Genomic DNA, 19,228 nt, shown 5'->3' with positions numbered 1-19,228 from the left:
AACAATTTTAAATCATGAGGAGGTTTAATGTTTGAGTGGGAAGTAACGACTTCTCACTCGCGGGGGGGGGATTTTACATTCGTATGGCGCTCTGGTTTTTATGGCGCATTGAAGTGCACGTAAGCAAAAACAATAATTAGGAGTGTCTTTTTATGGCTCCGTGTTAGCAACGTTAAAACATTACCTTTTATTAGTTGTCTTATCCAAGAAAAGACTCGAGGCAGCTTATTTGAATTTAACACGAGGATTAAATGGTATGATTGTCGTCGTTTTTTTAAAGGGATGGGCGGGAGCAGTGGATGGATTGATGGCATCTTCAAGCAATGGAGGGAAAATGGAGTGGTTGCAACCCGTCAATGTGGCGTTGATTCACTTTCATTCACCTCAGGGGGTCGTCTGTTTATGATCTATGTTTATGGCTGACAAGTGTGTTTTTTTTTTTTGTTGGTACAAATATGCGCTTCAATTATTATTTCAGATTCGCAAAAACAAGCAATTGTGGTTAAACCCTCCTCACAAACTCTTTCTCTGAGAAGCAGGAGCGATGCAACAAATGAATCAAGCTGACTAAGCAGTTTAATGGGCAGAAATGAATTTTCATGCATTTATCTTCATGACTGACTACTTCTCTTTTATTTATTTATTTATTTTTTCCTGGAGACTGACTACTGACTACTTCTCTTGCGCTGAAGCAATCCATTTTTTTTTAACCAAGCAGCCTTACTCAAATGTAACTAAACTATTTGCACTTGTTATTGTCTAAAAAAAATAATAACGGAGGAACTAACAGTGTTAATTTTAGCCGCCATTTTTTAAATTTAGCCTCAGTCACGCTTGTTAATTTTTTATCAAAGTTAGTTATCGTCATCCCGTTTTTATTTAGTCAACTTTTATTCGACTATAAATCTAGCATTTTAGTCTTTATTTTAGTCCAAGAAAACATAATTTTATTCGCCTAGTTTTGGTCAAGTTTTAGTCAGGAAAATCATTTTACGCCTGTATATTTATTTTTGTTTTGTCAGCAGATAATGTTGAACATTTCAGATCTAAAACTATTTCACATAAAATTTCCTCTCATCTTTTTGATAAAAAAAAAACAACTTCACACAGAATTTCAGTGGCTACTATGGTTCCATGCTACAAGCTAAAACGTTAGCCAGCATTAGTTAGCGGTCACATTAACATTATTGTAGAAACGTTATAGCCGTTGGATTAATGTTAAGATTGTAATTTACTTCTTTTTTTAAAGCCTTCCACCGTGAATCCACCTCCTGTCTGTCCAGTGTCGATGCATTTTACACTCGCTAGCTGCAGATTTGAAAGGGGGCGTGTCACTGTGTGTCACGTGACCGATTAGCAGAAACAGGATTTTACAAAATCATATCATGTTCGTCTCGTCTTTGTTCATGAATTCAAATGTGCACAGATTTTAGACCAGTTTATATTAAGTGAAGTACATTTTCGTCTCGTCTTCATTATTCGACAAAAATGCATTCTGATTTAGTTCCAGATATTGTTTATTAAAGAAGGTTTTAGTCTAGTCTAGTTTTTGTCCGGTGAAAAATGTGTGTTGACAAAAATATTTTTGTTTAGTTTTCGTTAACGGGATTAACAATAGGGTACTAGTGGTCTCTTAGCATTGGGGGACAAGAAAGGACAGTTCTAACATTGTTTATTTTGATAGAAAATTAGCTTTAGCATTCATTTCTGACTATGTCTGTTGCTTCAGCAAAGTGGCTTATCCATAAATTGCACTTCAGAGTTGGAGTCCACGAGATGAAAAGGCAATTATTCGTGACTGTCAGAGCCACATAGCGTAATTCAATTGTAATGGGGATTAGAATTGTGAGGAAAAAAAAAAATCTGAAACAAAGGCACTATATGCTGATTTATTCTTACAAAGGAAGGAGAAGATGAACGTCTTCACGACATTATACACTCGACGTGTACTTTGATGACACGCTCACAGAAATAAAGATATCATCTTGATGCAAGACGGTGCGTGATGGCTGCAATGACTCGCTGAACTCACATTATGCAAGGTTGAACTATCAAAAGAAAAAAAAAATGGGCATGTAGATTGTCATACTTTGATGTGATTGTCACAAAAACAACCGTCTTTAGTCAAGATCGTGCGCGATCTGCCGATACGCTTTGCTGAAATCCTTTTACGGCAGGCAGAAATATGGAAAGAAAGGACACGTGGGGATGTCGAATTTGTCTGGGATGCTTGAGGTGAGGATAATCGCGCTTGCATGTCGCCGGAATGTTCGGGGAAATCATTATCTACATGCTGCTGTTGCTCGCTAAACTGGGAAATACGTAAAAAACCAAGTCAGACATTTCCCATATCTGCCGGAGCCAAAGTCATGCTTTGTAATGCTATAAGAGTAAATATGGGATAACTTTTGTACATTTATTCTAACACTGTCACTGTTGAAGAGGATCTTCTGCATAGATTTAGTCATAAGTGTTTTAATTGACTTATTTCCTCAGTAGAACTTTTATCTGCGGATGTGTCTTTGTAAGTTCTGTCGCAATTTCTGCTCATGTCATCATGTCTAAAGGACCTCGTCTGTTTCCACATCACTGGGCCAGTGTCTGGGGTTGAACTCAATGTGTATTGGATGATATGCTGTAAAAGTGTAAAAAAAGTCTTATCTACTTCCGGCTGTCGTCGTGTGTATTGAAGGCTGTTTCCTGGGGGCTTGGGGGGTTTGGAATACTGCTTTTCAAGATAGTATAAGAATGCTGTGAGTCCGCTGTAACTACACACTTGCGAGAGGAACTGCAGCCATTTGTCTGTAAACTTGCTTGTGTCCGGAATATTCTGTAAGATAAATCCTTCGTAGGACCTGTTCACCGATCTCCAGTCTGTATTCAGAAAATCAACATTCTCTCTACCCGAACAACAACGAACACGCAGAAGACAAAAGATAGTCTTCTAACACTGTCAAAACCAAATTTTTGTTAATTTGGTTTCTTACTACTTTATTACAATAGCACAAGTTTAATCTCTTGTACTGTACTAAAAAAGGTATCGCTGTTCCACTGAGTCGCCCACTGGGCTACCCCTCGCCGATGGTCTATCCCTGCTTACGTCCCACCCTCCAATCAGCTGTCTCCGCCGGAGCACCCGAGATGATGAGGCCAGAAATGAACAAGGCTTTCTTTGGGATCTTTTAAAAAGCTTTCTAAGTAGGTTAGAGGAGAAAGTAGGCTGCCGCAGGAGGCTCGGGAGGCCCAAGGAGCTCCTGTTGCATCGCTCCAGAGAAGTGGCATCCCACTTCACGGGTCCGCATGACGAGAGAGCAGGTGGGTGCCAAATTGGCCTCAAATGTTTCTCGGAAGACACGGTCGGTCGAGTGTGGTGTGACGGGGGCAAGTTCAGAGGTCTCCTTTTTGCTTGACAGACCTCAGAAGAGCACCTGCACTGCATGGTGCAGGAATGGATTTTTGTTGTTGTTGCTGAAAATATGAGAAACCCGAAAAGTCAGATGATGACTGGTTGAAAAGTGTGAGATGCAGAAGAGTGGAATTCAACTATTGATTTGACATTTTACTGTGGCCATCCTGTGTGGGGTATTAAAATTAATAGGATTCTGTCTCTCCGATAGGAAACTGGGTGAACTACTATATATGGGGCAATAAACGTGATGGTTGCCCTTAGATATGAGATCTGGTCATATTTATTGGATCCGTGCTCTTATAATCCAAACGATCATTTCTTTTACTTTGAAGGTCAGTTGAGAAATTTCAATTTTGTTAAAAGTCATTTCGCATGTCAATTCTTCGAATAGGGGCAGGGCATTTGATTTCTTTGTCTAGGTCGACCATGGGGGAAATTAACGGTCAATTAATATAGAAACAAATATAATCAACCCCCCCCCCCCCCCCAAAAAAAAAAATCATGTGAATTGGAAGCTGCTATTTTGGGGTGAAATTGTGACATATTCTTCCCTCATTTTGTTGTGTTACACAGATCCAATAATTACTACAAAGCTGTAGTTGAATAGTTTAAATCAATAAGAACAATTTTAGTGCTTTTAAAAGGTGATGATTATCATGCGTTATTTTATTTTGAAATGGCTTGGTCAGAATCAACAAAAAGCCAAAAAATGGTCAAATAACGCCCAGGGGTTAAATTCTGGGTTTGATCGAATTATTCATCTCCTGTCATCGCCCAATTAGTTTCCATCCCAATAATGAAAGAATTAGGCATTTTCTTTTTTGCTCCAAGTACTTGGATTTGATGAGATCGTCCCTTAGCATCGTCAGTTACGGTCAGAATCACATATTTTGAAGACGGCGTGTGTTCAAACAGCTGCTTGGAGAGTTAAATTGTCCACAGGCGTCACTATAAAGTAATAAACCACTCAGCACATTCATATGCTGTCATGCTGCAAAGCATCTGAGGAGGATAAAAAAAACAAAAACTCCTGACTCTCGATTTTCTTTTAGTTTTCCCTGCAAAAATCATCTCCTCCGGAGGGATAGCATCTTGTATATGATCATATTTTAGGGATTTTTTTTTTGCCACATGGGAGTGGCACAAATACCTTACTATCCAAAATATGATGCTCACCTGTCTTTGGGGGGCTTAAAGTTGTTGTTTTGAATTTTAGAAAGTCTCAAAAGTTTGTGGTTAATGAGTCATCCGGTTGCCTTCACTCATGAGGCGTCGCTTGTATAAAGGTTACCTGCCATTTTTTATGGACCCATCAAACAGCTCTCACTTCATTTCCTAGTGTCTGTCTTTTAACAGCTCAAATTTAAAAGTTCCCTTCTATGATTTGCAATGAGACAGCTAGACAAAAAAAAAATAGGGCTCCAACTACAAAAGTTTGCTTTGCTGTCATCTCTTGACATTTTGGTGCAGGGGAATTATGTTGAAGTGAGTAGAGAACTCCATTTAGACAAAAGCAGTGCTTTGCCACCATAGTGTGGAACCTTGGTGTCAAGGAACGATGTCAAAGTGCATTGAGGAGCTTCATTTAGACCATTTTTTCAATTACAAAAGAGTCATTTGAAATAAAAATGTTTGCACCAAATTTGAGTAGTAAGAGGTCATCAGTGCACCCTACAGTGAACAAAATTAGCAACAACATTTAATTTTATTTGAAAAAAAAAACAACGCAGTTTGTGTTGCGTCCTCACAGGCCAGATTAGACTTCCTATTGGGCCGGTTCTGGCCCACGGGCCATACGTTTGACAACTCTGATTTCGACGGGTCATGCTTTGTTATCATCTACAACTACATTTAAGTGAGTTGAGGAGCTATTTTTTATGTGCATTGAGGAGCTTCATTTAGACAAAAGTAGTGCGTTGGCACAGTCTCGTGGCATCTTGGTGCTGAGAAACTTTTTTTTTGCATTGAGGAGCTTCATTTAGACAAAAGTAGTGCGTTGGCACAGTCTTGTGGCATATTGGTGCTGAGAAACTATTTTTTATGTGCATTGAGGAGCTTCATCTAGACAAAAGTAGTGCGTTGGCAGTCTCGTGGCATCTTGGTGCTGAATGAAAAACTATTTTTTATGTGCATTGAGGAGCTTCATTTAGACAAAAGTAGTGCGTTGGCACAGTCTTGTGGCATCTTGGTGCTGAGAAACTATTTTTTATGTGCATTGAGGAGCTTCATTTAGACAAAAGTAGTGCGTTGGCACAGTCTCGTGGCATCTTGGCGCTGAGAAACTATTTTTTATGTGCATTGAGGAGCTTCATTTAGACAAAAGTAGTGCTTTTGTATAGGAAATTGCAAATTTTAGGGTGGGTGTCAATTTCTCGTGGATTTCACTTTTCGCAACAAGGCTTGGTTCTTATCCCCCTCGAATAACAGGAGACGCCCGGGTTCACTGGAACCAGTCGGGACCGTTTCATTCCGTGGCTCCCTAACAGTCAGTCTTTGTCACCAACCAATCAAATACATCTGCTGCCGATTGAAAAACTCTCTTCGACCTTGCAGAACATTGCTCCGAATTTACCGATTATTTCATCATCTTGACATGTTCCACGCACATCGAAATGTTAACCGCTCAGCTCCATAAATCTGTCCGCTATTCAGCGACGCTAATTCTCACTTTGCGTGGGGTGGGGGTGGGGGGGGGGGTGCTCAAATTGGCATAGTTTGAAATCCTAAGATTATTGTGGCTTAATTTAGTGTCATTGTGCTCATTTTTAAACTATAAAAGAAACAGAATAAATTGTGGAAGGTTCAGATAAGCCACCTCAGATTCAAAATGAATAATTATTATTAAAAATAAAAAAAAAAGATAAAGGGGCTCGGAACAGTTCCCACCTTCAATGTCTTGTTGCCTGGCCGCTTTTCACAAAAAGAACGATAGCATTCATTTATCAGCAATTTGCCTTCACCTCCAAAGAGCGCACCGTTCGCGTGATTAGCAAGTCAGCCAAAGTTTTCCAAGAGCAGACAAAGCCTTCAGTGCATGGACTGACAAAATGGCCAAAGAATAGAAAGAAAAGAAAGAAATCCGCAGTGATGCACTGAGAGGCCGACTGGGGTTAATTGTCTCATCTGATGAACATTCGGGTTCAACATATCAAAGATTCTATGAAGATTCTTGAAGCTGAATCATACTCTAAATATCACAGAATGTTGGTGTATGTCAGTCAAAGTATAGTATTGAACTCAATATTGAAAGGCAAAAAATGATTATATAAAAGTGGCACACGAATGAAAAAGGTCACATTTGACAATCACGCGTGCATGATGAAGACTGCATCACGCAAAAAAAAAAAAAATCTACACATTACAGAATACTTAACTCATTCACTGCCATTGACGGCTCTGAACGTCAAAAATTCATTTGAACTATTTCTATTAAATTTTCCCCCACTTTTGTTAACAAGAGAATGAAAACCTAGAATTTTGTTTAATTATATTTTAGAACAGGCATACAATTTTTGATTAATCGTGAGTTAACTAATGAAGTCACCTGATTAATTATGATTTAAAAAAATGTATCGCCTGTCACCCCTAATTTTTAATAATCTTTCACTGCCATTGACGGCTATACACGTAAAAAAATATATTTTTGATTAATTCTATTAGTTTAACTTTATTTCCCCTCTTTTGTTAACAAGAGTATGAAAACTTAGAATTGTTTTTATTGTACATTTAGAACAGATATAAAATTTGTGATTAATCATGAATTAACTAGTGAAGTCAGTAATTACAATTACAATTTTAATTGTCTGTCGCCCCTAATTTTTTATGATCTTTTTTTTTGGGGATGAATTTATGGCAGTGAATGAGTTAAGAAAGGGGAACATCAGCGTCTACAGCTTGAAGTGAAGCATTCTGGGACTTCACAATTTGCTTCCCGTCGAGGAGAGCGCCGTCACATATATGCGCCGTGTGATGGAAATAAAAACAGGAAAGAGCGATATTCACGGTTACAAGCTGGAATTCCAATCACTAATTGAGTTTGTTTCAACTCAACTTAAAAGTAACATTTAAAAAAGTATGTTGCACATTCTAAGCTGTTGACAATTTTTTCCAAAACATTACCAGTACATAAAAAAACTGTATTGCAGCACATTACTGCTTAAAGACAAAGATCTACTCGGCTGTGTTGACTGCATGAGCTCCCCAAATAGAATCATTATATTTATAAACATTGTATTAAAAATCTTAAATTTTGCCATATAACTCAAAACAAACTTTTTTTTTCTTTCTTTTTTTACTAGACTAAGTGCAATTTTTGCAGAAATTGCGTGGGAATGTTGAAAGCTGAATGCGTTTCTTGGCAAAAAAAAAAGTGAGGAGAATAAAATGTTATAATAATCGTATTGAATAAAGGTTAGAAACAACATAAGTGATGTAAACAAAAAACAAGTACTCCTATAGTTTGTTCAGTGAAATGCATAGACTCATTTTTTTTTCTCTAAAATGTGTCTTTATTTTCTTTAATAAAACAAACTACATTTTATTGTCAAACGTCACTGATAAAAATGCACTTCCAATGAACTAAAACCATTTATCGGTTTTATGTTAAGCGGGGTCATCACCATCTGTTGAATGTAACTAATAAAGTAACTTGTAGTCTAACTTTCTTACTTTTAAAATCGATCAATCAGTAAAGTAACTAAATTACTGTTAAAGTACTCACCTGGCAGTTTTGGATAATATTGATGATAATTATAATACATAATACATATAATTATAAACTATAATTGTGAATTGTTAGTTCTACTCATTAACAGTGACTTTTATTAGCACTAGCTTTAACATAAGGGGCTCATGTGTTGAAATAAAGCAAACAATTGATTAATTGACAAATTCAAAAGTAATAAAAACTTCACGGCTGTTTCCTCAAATGCTCCTTGATGATTCTGATGCCCATCTGGCGCAACAGATTTGAAACTCCAGCAAGAAAGAAAAGAAAAAAGCTTCGTCACAGCAGCGCTTCGTGGGCCGTTTGAATTGTCGCGACAAGACGGATTCCGACAAATCCTTTTAATTAGCTCGTTTTTTGCACGTCAAAGTAAACGCATGAAAGACACAGTTAGGTATACTGAACATGAATGTCGCTTCTTCTTCTCTTTGAAGGATTTACCTCAAAAACAAGAAGGGAAAAAACCACGCACATTTTATAATCCCTTGCTCCAAGTCGGAACGAGACTGTTGGTATCCTCCCAGCATCCATGTTGAATAAGGCCAACGGGAAAAAGGCTACGGGGCAGTTTGGAGAATGTCAGTCCACTTTCCCGACGAGTGGCCAAACAAAGCAAGCAAAATGCCAGCCTTTTATGATCATTACCGGCAAAAGAAATGCTAGGGACAAATTTGCATTTAGCTCCAAAGCATTATTTCATACCCTCTGGAAATCCAATTTAGCCATGTTTGAATGTTTATAGTTTATACTGTGACATTTGAATGCATTTTCAAATCTGAATGACAGCTCAATAGCCATTCATATCGGTGAATAACTGAAATTAATTGTATTTCCTTTTTTGTCTGTAATATTGTTACGTTTTAGTTTGAAAAAAAACAAAATAAAACTGTGTAGCCTACATCATTAAAGTAACAATTGATATCATAATATACTGTATTATGTAAAGCAAATATTATTTGAGAGTATCTACTTCTCGTCAAACTTTTTACAGGTGTGACATCACTTCCTGTCCCGCCCCTTGCCTTCTGGTCCCGTCCCTTTAATATGGGCACATTTCCTATGATGTCATACTTTCTACCACGCCCCCTATGCCCAAATATGGACTTCCTATGATGTCATACTTCCCGTGGCTGAGAACATGTCCCAATATTTCCTATTTAGACCCCGCCCTCTATGCCCAAATACGGACTTTCTATGACGTTGTACTTCCAATGATCCGGAACAAGTCGGGACATGTCTAAACATGTTCCAACATGTTCTGTTTTGACCCCTCCCCCCTATACCCAAATATGGACTACCTATGACTTCATACTTCCAGTGATCCAGAGCAAGTCAGGACACGTCTCTTAAACTCTCTTAAATATTCTAAATGAAATGAATGTTCTAAATTTAATGAAAACATCGTCACATTACGGAAAATAATATTATATATATAATTTTCTACTAAATTCTTGCATTGCATACAACACAACCTGTTTATTACTCTCGTCTGTTTTGAAACTCTCCACCTCACCAAAAGTGAACATGAGTAATAACACGGTTGACCATCAATCAAATGTGGGCGGAGACAAGGCGGCACCGCACACCACCTGCTGCATTGATATAATTCCCGCCGCTGAAAGGAGGGAATGGGCTTTTACTAAAGGGGAGGTAAAGAAACAAAAGTGCTGTTTTTACACCGGGGATATTAAAGCCGCCGCAGACGCCGACGCCATCCATCACGACCCGCGTTTACATCCGAGGCTGAGGGCTTTAACGTCGGCTTCTCGGCCCGAGCCTCGCACACTTCATTTAAAGCGCTCAATGCGGCCACGTGACTCATTGAGAGAGCAACAAGCGAACAACAGTCCGTGCCGAGAATTAAGACATTTGTCTTCGTCTCGTCTTATTTGGAGCCAAACTTTTCCCAGAGCGCACACATTGTGCTGCTTAATATTCATCCAGTCGACAAGCTGCCAAGTACTGCAAGTCCATTTATCACCTCCGCTGTCACGTGGATCCTCACATTTTCACTTGGTCAACTGAAAAAAGATTTGAAGAAAGTGTGGTTGACTTTTTTCTTTGGCCTTTATTTGTTGAAGGGTGATGTCAGAAATGATGATGATGACCTTAGAATGGTGAATGAAATTTGTCTGTGCCCTGGCTGAAGAACAAAGTGTAGTGGAAGAAGAAGAAACCGAAGAAGTTAAGCACCATTCACTATTCTGCACTATTGGGAAAATGTATCAGTAATGGACACCCCCATAATATTAGTTAAAACTCAAAAATATACCCAAAGCAATTTTGGACAATAATAGGTTAAATGTGATTTAACTTCATTCTGATTAATATTACATTTGTGGAATATGAGTTATGCGGCCAAATCTAACCGTTTTGATCCATTTCCAGGGGCGGCCATTTTGCCACTTTGCTGTCGACTGAAGATGACATCACAGTTGCTCAGGGCTCAGGCAAACGACCAATCACAGCTCACATGTTTTCTTTTTTTTTTTTTTTCTCAGGAGAGCTCAGTATTGTTCATTCGATTTGACATCATCATTGCTCTCCTTTTTAAAAAAAAAAAAATATATATATATTTTTTTAAAAATATATATACATATATATACATATACACATATATATATATATATATATATATATTTTGTATGTGGGTGAGCATATGCATGTGCGTGCGTGTGTGTATTCATCAGTTCACCTAAAGCCCATTAAAAAAAAATCCCATACTAATAATATAATATAATAATGAATTGCCAAATGCAGAAACATCAATGTAAGTTATCACGATGTAGTGGCTCTCGCTAACAGACAGAATTAAGTAACCAGAATTAGGTTAAAAAATTCTATATACGTAGACCATGTTTCTATAAATTCAGCTCACCTGTTTTCTGAAGCCGGGCTGTGATTGGTTGTTACCTGAGACCTGAGCAACAATGATTTCATTTTCACTCGACAAGAAGTGGCAAAATGGCCGCCTTCGGGGCTGCGGGTGGCGGAGAAATGGCTGACAGATCATTTAATTAAATTAGCTTTTGATTTGATTTATAGAACCTTGTAAAAATGGCAGATTTTTGTGTGTGACTATTTTAAAAGCGCTAATATTGGCCAGCTGATTAATCGGTTAGACCCTAATAAAAACAGAATCATGAACAAAATCAGCTATAATAAAAATAATTATTTTTAAGCCAAAATTCCATAAAAAAAAATTGATTCAAGTAAAAAATGACCCACTTACGGAAACATGCATCTCAAAGTGTAACATCCCATCTAGTTGTTAAGGCATTCTTCAGTAAAATTCATATGTTGTTGATGTAAGGTTTACGCGCTAAGACGGCGTGTGTGTGCGTGTATGAGTGATTGATGACTTGCGGGTCCAGCAACTCTGCTTCTTTATGTGTTTACAGCGGATTTTCACATTCTGCCGTTGAAGCCATCAATCTTGGTGAAATAAATAAAAGTGACAAATTACCGTGTGAGATCTTTACACCTGTCAAGGCAACAATAACACAAACGTTTCATCGTCCTTTGGTTGCCCTTGCGACGCCGATAGTTGATGATCTTCATCGCCGTTGTAACAAAGTGCGACTTGGCTTGTTGCTTTTTTTCCCGTCTCTTGGGAGAAGAACGCGGATCGGACGGATAGATTTCTTTGGTTTCACGGTGCGCCTCGATTTGATTTTCTTTGTATCATCCGTTTGGAGCATGCTGTTCCAAACGCGTTTCTGACAAAAAAAAAGAAGGGATTTAACAAGCATGAAGCACATTTACATAAATTTCTTATAATGTCTTTTTTATGTTAAGATTACATATTTTTCTTTTCTTTTTTTGGTCCCACTTTTCAAGATAAGGTCATCCATTTATTTATTTATTTTTTTTTTACAATTTTTTAGCCACACAACTTTTGTGATGGACAGGGCCACAATTTTCCACACATCCTGAGCATTCTCCCTTAAGGGTGTACTCACTTTTGTAGCCAGGAGTTTAACTATTAACCTTTGCTCCCAAAAACGTATGAATACGTTATATTTTAGATATTATCATGTTCCCAAAAACGCATTATTTTTATATTTTTTTTTTATGATAGAGCATACAGAAGGCTTTGATGCAGCCTTTCAACTGCAAAGAACGATTGAAGCAATGGTAGTTATTACAAAAGCGGCCAGCAGGTGGCAGCAGAGTATAAGAGATCAACCAGGGCCATGTTGCAAAAAGCTATTTTCCCCACAGTTTTAAACACATTTGTGAATAATGAAGAAACTTAGCTATATTTTAATGCCAATTGCTGCAAAACGGAAATAGATAGAAATATACTTTTTTTTTTCCTGATTAACTCTTTGACTGCCAGACGTTTTCAGAAAAGGGATGCCGTGGGTGCCAGCCGATTTAAGCATTTTTGACTGATCTTTCAAGGTCCACAGAAAATTATGTGTTTGGACTATGGAAACACACATACTACCAAATGAAAGATTGGACTCTCATCTTTCATCAGAAAAAAAAGTTTGTTTCTACCTTATTCCGTTTTTCAGTAATCAACAATAGAAAATGGTTAGTTTCACCTCTGTTTTGAAAAAAAAACGTCTTTTAACGTCTTTGGCACTCCTCCATAGGATTTTACAAAACGTTATTTAACGTTTTTGGCAGTCAAAGAGTTAAAGAAAAGACTAATCTTTTCTTTTGGTATGTTTTTATTGCAATAGAACACAATATTCTGTGGGCCTTGCAAAATCAGTCAAAATCCAGTAAAACAGCCGGGAGCAAAGGGGGGTTGCTTCAGTAAAAATGGCTGTAAGCGAATTAGTTAATGGCTATATTTTGAGTTATTTTAAGAGAACAATACATTTACACTGCTATCTTCAGTCTTAAGATATAATTGAAATATCTGCAGGAATGTAAAGGGTACACTCACTTTTGTGAGATAATGTACTGTGTGTGTGTGTGTGTGCGTATGGAGAGGCATCCTTAATTTGCTATTATGAAGCCGAAGTTTGGAGGAATCAGCAGACTGCGCAGGAGGAAGTTGATCCAATAATCCGGTCCTCAGTGCACTTTTCAGCGCCGAGACTCAAGAGCTTCAAGGCTCAGGAAAAAGTCCGACACCTGCCTACGCCTGTGGCTGACGAGTCTTATGGCGTCAGGATGGTGGTGGGGGAGGGATAAAGACAGCAACAGCAAAAAAAAGTCAATATCAATGAAGATTACTGAAAATCTACCCAGACAATTGTTAGCAATGTTTTAAGCATTTTTTTTTTCGTAAAAATTAAAAAGGACTCACCGCGACTTAATTCAAGTTTGAGTGGTCTATGGCCGAACGAATTCCAACCTGTAATCGTGTCATCTGCAGGTACGGCGATATGGTGCCAAAAACCATTGCCGGGAAGATCTTCGGCTCTATCTGCTCGCTCAGCGGCGTGCTGGTGATCGCCCTCCCCGTGCCCGTCATTGTTTCCAACTTCAGCCGCATCTACCACCAGAACCAGAGGGCAGACAAACGCCGTGCCCAGAAGGTAAAGAATTTGATTTTCTACCATAAGGAAAGTGCATGGCAGGTTGAACTAATTGTTATTTTTTTTAACTTGTCCAGTTTTGCTTTTATTATTATTATTATTTATTTTTTCATTGGTTTAACTAATTGTTATTTTTTTTACTTGTCCAGTTTTGCTTTTATTATTATTATTTATTTTTTCATTGGTTTAACTAATTGTTATTTTTTTTTATTGTCCAGTTTTGCTTTTATTATTATTATTATTTATTTTTTCATTGGTTTAACTAATTGTTATTTTTTTTTACTTGTCCAGTTTTGCTTTTATTATTATTATTATTTATGTTTTCGTTTTACATCTCTGAGTTGATTTTTTTTTTTATGAGAAAAAAGTATCAAGGTCAAAAGATTTGACCTCAATCCACCATTAGCCAAACACCCCAAATCTCAGAAAAGCGTTGCCCTTTTATTTGACATTCTTGTACGTGTCACACACACACGCATGCACTTTGTTTGCCGAGTGTTAAATGTTAGCTATCCACTCACTGCTCGCACCTGGTAGGCCTGACCTTTCGCGATCCCGTTGCCTCTTTTAACGACCGCTTTCGTACTTTCACGTCCACTTTTCCTGTATATGAAATGATGATCACATGTGTGCAAATAAACAGTTACGTTCCACTCGTTCTCTTTGGCGATCATGTCCGGGGCGACCAGTTGTAAGGAGCAACACATCATCAATGTATACACGGGGAGTCTTCGAGATACGGACGAGTTCCGTCCCGACGCTGGCGATGTAACCCGAATTTCGACTTAACCCTGGAGAACCCACCGGGTCAAATTTGGCCTCTATAAATTCTGCTACTCAAATAACAAAGACCTTTTTTTTTTTTTTTTTACAAATTTAACTTCAAAAGTCCAGAGTGCCACTTCTGACCCCTGCATGGGGCCATCTAGTGGATGAATATTGCACTTACATGAGCCAGAGTGGTGGTGACAAGATGGCTAAAATGCAACAAATAAAACCCAAAAATTATATTGTTCAATGTAGCTGTGTATTTGATTGATTATTTTCTTAAATTCTAAATAGTTTACTGACAGTTTTTGTTATTCTGATTTTTCGAAATGATACCCCTAAATGGGTCAAATTTTGCCCTAATCCTAAATTTAATTCCCTAATTGAAAAAACATATATTTTGGTGTTCAGTGAATTTACAGCAGTCATTTAATGTATAATTCATAATTTTCCAAAGAAGAAAAGGGTTCTTAGGTTCTCCAGGGTTAAGTCGGATTTCACCGTTAAAAATCGATATTTACATCAAAATACTTTGTACAGTAATTTAAATATTTTTTTTTAATATTTGCGTGACCCGGAAGAACCGGAACCAATATTTTGTGTTTCTGCACGGACGTTCATTGCTGACGGATGGCAAAGCGGACCAATTGGAAACCGCCTAAATGTGACGAGCCGACCTGCTCGATGGACGCCCGCTGCTGTAGGTTAAAACAACACAACTTTAAAATGGCGAAATTTTACTGTGGGAAATTAACGAAAAATAAATTGCTACGGGTAAGTATACAATGTACAATATAGGTCGCGTACGGCGAAACTCCAGGACTCCCTGCACAGGAAAGGCGGACATCAATGAAGTCCGAATGCGGACGTTAAAGAGGCAAGTGTCCCGGAACGATCCTATTGGGCAACTATCCGGAATGCCGATTGGCTTGCTAGTTGGCATTTTTATGATTATGTCATGCATAAAGCAATATGCCCAGCTTAAATGGGCTTACAAGACACCAAATAATTAAAATAGTCATGAACAATCTATCTTACACAAAAGCTACTCGCAGCTCTAGTTATTACTTTATGACTCTGTTAGCATCGGCTAGTGATAGCACGTAGGCTAGTGATAGTCTCGAAAGGAACAGAACTCTCGTAAACTGAAGATCGCTGTACTCAAACTTGACAATTGCTAGTTTTTCACCAAGGACAGCTTGTCGGTTTTCATGTGGGTTTCATTAGTTTTTTTTACTTTGGGCGTAGTCCCTGTCAGACTGCTAACTAGCATAAATGTAGTCTTGGCCTTAGTTACCAACTTTTGATGTTATGAGCTGTTTTCCATGCAAATTTTTATCGCAATTAGCACTTTGCTACCGTGCTAGCGCGTTAGTGTTAGACTACGGGTGTCCGTTCCGATTTGAGTATAAATCAGGGTTACGTATCCGCTGTAGGATGGAACTGAGAACCCCGTCTCTCTACCGCGTTCCCTCAAGCAATCAATCCCACAGCAGGAAGAAGATCCAGTCATTAAATATAATTACGCTTTCAAATTTCAGAGTTGAGTTTTTGTCAGTTATTTCAAAGCCACTGATTTGAGAGATTTCCCTGACTCAAGACGACTTTCTGCTGACTTTCCCAGCTTGAAAAGTTTCATGACAAGAATATAACAAGCCTTGTGTGTTGACGTTCCCTGACGGAGGGGTAAAGAGACAATCGTCATGAGCAAACGACTACTGTGGATGCTGGTAACATTCTTTCAGCGGGCGGCAAACGCAAACACGCACCATTAAACATGCGGAGGCGCGGCATTCATTTATTACAGCATTCAGAATAATGCTGGCATTAATTTCATTGCTTTTATAACAGGAAGTTATTCTCATTTGCGTTCAAACTTGTTCTTATTATTTCATACGCATTTATTGTTGTAACATTAAAACTTCATTTTCACAACTTAACAACTGTATTCCTGTAACATTATGACTTATTTTCCCTAACATTCTTGGAACAACTTCATTGTTGTAACTTACAACTCTTCTTGTTACATTCCGACATCATTCTCGTAACGTTACAATTTTTGTCTTCTTTTCCTAAATTCAAATTCTCAAAACATAAGTCTCTTTTTTTGTAATTTGGCAACCTCATTCTTGCAACATTATGACTTTATTGTGCAATCTCATTCTCAAAACTTTGTCTCACAACTTTATTCTCACAACATGCAACATCATTCTTGTCGTATTTTATTCTAATGAATTAAATGTTTCACAACTTAAATTCAGTGATGTGGACTTTATTGTTCTAACTTCATTCCCGTAACTTTACAACTTTCTAACTCATTCCCTCCCAGCCATTTTTACTGAAGCAACCCCCTTCGCTCGCTTCGCTGTTTTACTGGATTTTGACGGATTTTTCAAGGCCCACAGAATATTGTGTTCTATTGCAATAAAAACATAGAACCCACCAAATAAAAGATTAGAATCTCTTCTTTCATCAGGAAAAAAGTATATTTCCATTTGTTTCCCTTTTGCTACAATTAGCATTAAGAATATAGCTTCTTTCTTCATTTTTCACAAATCTTTTTAAAACTGTGAAGAAAACAGCTTTTTGCAACATGGCCCTGGTTGATCTCTTATACTCTGTTGCTACCTGCTGGCCGTTCTCTTCAGTTCAGAGGCTGCATCGAAGCCTTCTGTATGCTCTAGCATAAAAAAAGAATTTTTTTTAAAGATTAAAAAAAAATTGTATAAATAATTTTTGGGGTCCATGACAATATTTAAACTTGAACGTTTTTAGGAGCAAATGAGCTAATAACGTTACATTCACAACATTACGACATCTTTCTCATTAACTTCATTTTTGGAGTATTGTGCCCACATTAAAAAATCTCCAATTTCTTGTTTTCTCACATTCTGAATGCAACAACTTTTTTCCTTTTTTACTCTTTCGTACTATTCCATTCGCCGACACTGATCTTTATAGCTCATCATGAATGACGTTGATTTTGACCAAACCCGACCTCAGACAAAGTCAGAGCTCCGCAAACTTAACTCAACCTCCATTAGGACCCGATCGACCGTCAAAAGAGTGACAGATGCTGGCGAGCCCAGCCAATCGCCATCGACTTCCTGCCGGATCAGAGTCCGTTTTATTCCCTCACACGCTTCCTCCCCGTGTCAAGCGCAACCTTTGATCAACCGAGACGAGCGCGAGGCCGCATTCTCGCTGTCAAACTCATTTTCTCGTTAACTGAACTCAACACAGACGGACACGGTCCATTCATTACACATGCAACGCACACTTGTGATCATTCTACGGGTATCGGCGGCTAACATTTCAAAAAAGTTCCCAAACTAATTCAAGTGGCTTTATGAGTTATGTCAGGTCTGGTTTATCGGGCCGCGTGAGGAGCAGAACTCGGGTCGAGGAGATCGCTCACTTTTACAAGCACTCAAGGCGGCTTCCTATTTTTCGCAGCTGCTCTAATGTCCTCTTCATTTGAGCAAATTTCATTCCGATATCATCTCTATCTCATTCCGCATCATTCTCGATCGCGCTCCCTCCAGTTATCAGATCCATCTATCCGAGCGGCTGACTCGTTTATTTTAGTGCAGAGCCTCCCTCGGGACAGCGAGAGGGAGAGAAAACTCCGGTGGCGTTTTTCACCCTCTTCAAAGCGGCGACTAGAACGCGGGACACAGGAGAGCGTGCGGGTTAAGCAACTTTAGAGGAATGATGTCACGCGGTGGAATCTAAGTCATAGCTTAGCTGTGAGGTGTTTTTAAATGGACAGCAAACACAGATCTAGTCAAGATTTTGCGTACGGCGTGCAGCGGCTAGTTAGCGTAGTACCGTCAAAAATACGCTCAGTTAGCACTTTACCTACCGTTTTTCGTTTTGTTGTTTATTACTTATGGCCCTTGAAGTGTTTTGCATTAAAAAAAAATATTTTGTTTAATTGTAACGTAAGCTCTCTGGTTTTCATGTTGGTTACATATAACTAGAATAAATGCATGGTCGTCTTTTTCTGGGTGATCTCAGTCTAAGTACGCAATGTTTTGAGCTGTTTTTAACGCAAATATTTACTGTTAAATGTCTGATCTGGAAAAAAGTATATCCCAATATAGGCCATTTTATATCCTGATAGGCATACATATCCTGTTATAGTATTTTTCCTTAAAATTACATGAAATTAATGGCAAATTCCTTTTATTTTGTCTTAATTTCTTTATACAATTTATATACTGTAGAATGCACGTTAAAATTAGTAAAATAAATAATAATAAAATACAAGTGCAAATATCCAGTGTATAAATACCATTAAAAATATCTAGTTGTTTTTTTTTTTTTTCCTGGAGAGGAAAAAAAAAAAAATAATAAAAAAAATAAAAATAAAAATCTAGTTGTACCTGCAGCCAGTTTTCAAGGAATACAAAGTGTTTAATGTAACATTTCAGTTATTTTTAAGTTACTGTTATTTAAAAAAAAAAAAATAAAAAAAAATTTTTTTAAATTAAATCTTCCCCCCCAAAATTTTTTTTCTCATTTTCCCAAAACATTCAAATATAATTTGGGCAACTATGCTATTAAGCTAAAGCTTGAGTTGGAAGCTCTCCATTAATTGAAGCCTAAATCATTCTTTGTAAGATGCTGCTCACCTTCTCTTCTTTCTACTGTGTCCAGAAAGCGCGAATGGCCCGTATACATTTAGCCAAGTCCGGCAGCGCAAACGCCTTCCTGCTGAGCAAACGCAACGGACTCCTACACGAGCTGCTGGAGCTGACGGTGAGGGATGACCTCTGACTCTTCAAACACCAACAATGACGTAGAATAGTGAAGGAGTTC

At 38.0% G+C, this 19,228-nt stretch overlaps 1 protein-coding gene across 1 annotated transcript in view; it reads left to right on the top strand.

The window, feature by feature from the left end:
• LOC144056896 (A-type voltage-gated potassium channel KCND3-like) overlaps positions 1-19,228 on the top strand; it is a 78,592-nt gene that overhangs the window by 50,784 nt on the left and 8,580 nt on the right. The window contains exons 7-8 of the mRNA XM_077574023.1: positions 13,474-13,636; positions 19,067-19,168. Of these exons, the coding sequence (XP_077430149.1) occupies positions 13,474-13,636; positions 19,067-19,168 (265 nt within the window). The remainder of the gene's footprint in view (positions 1-13,473; positions 13,637-19,066; positions 19,169-19,228) is intronic.

Source organism: Vanacampus margaritifer, chromosome 8 (genome assembly GCF_051991255.1).
Source record: "Vanacampus margaritifer isolate UIUO_Vmar chromosome 8, RoL_Vmar_1.0, whole genome shotgun sequence".
NCBI classification, from domain to species: Eukaryota; Metazoa; Chordata; class Actinopteri; order Syngnathiformes; family Syngnathidae; genus Vanacampus; species Vanacampus margaritifer.
This window is presented reverse-complemented; position numbering and strand designations above follow the sequence as displayed.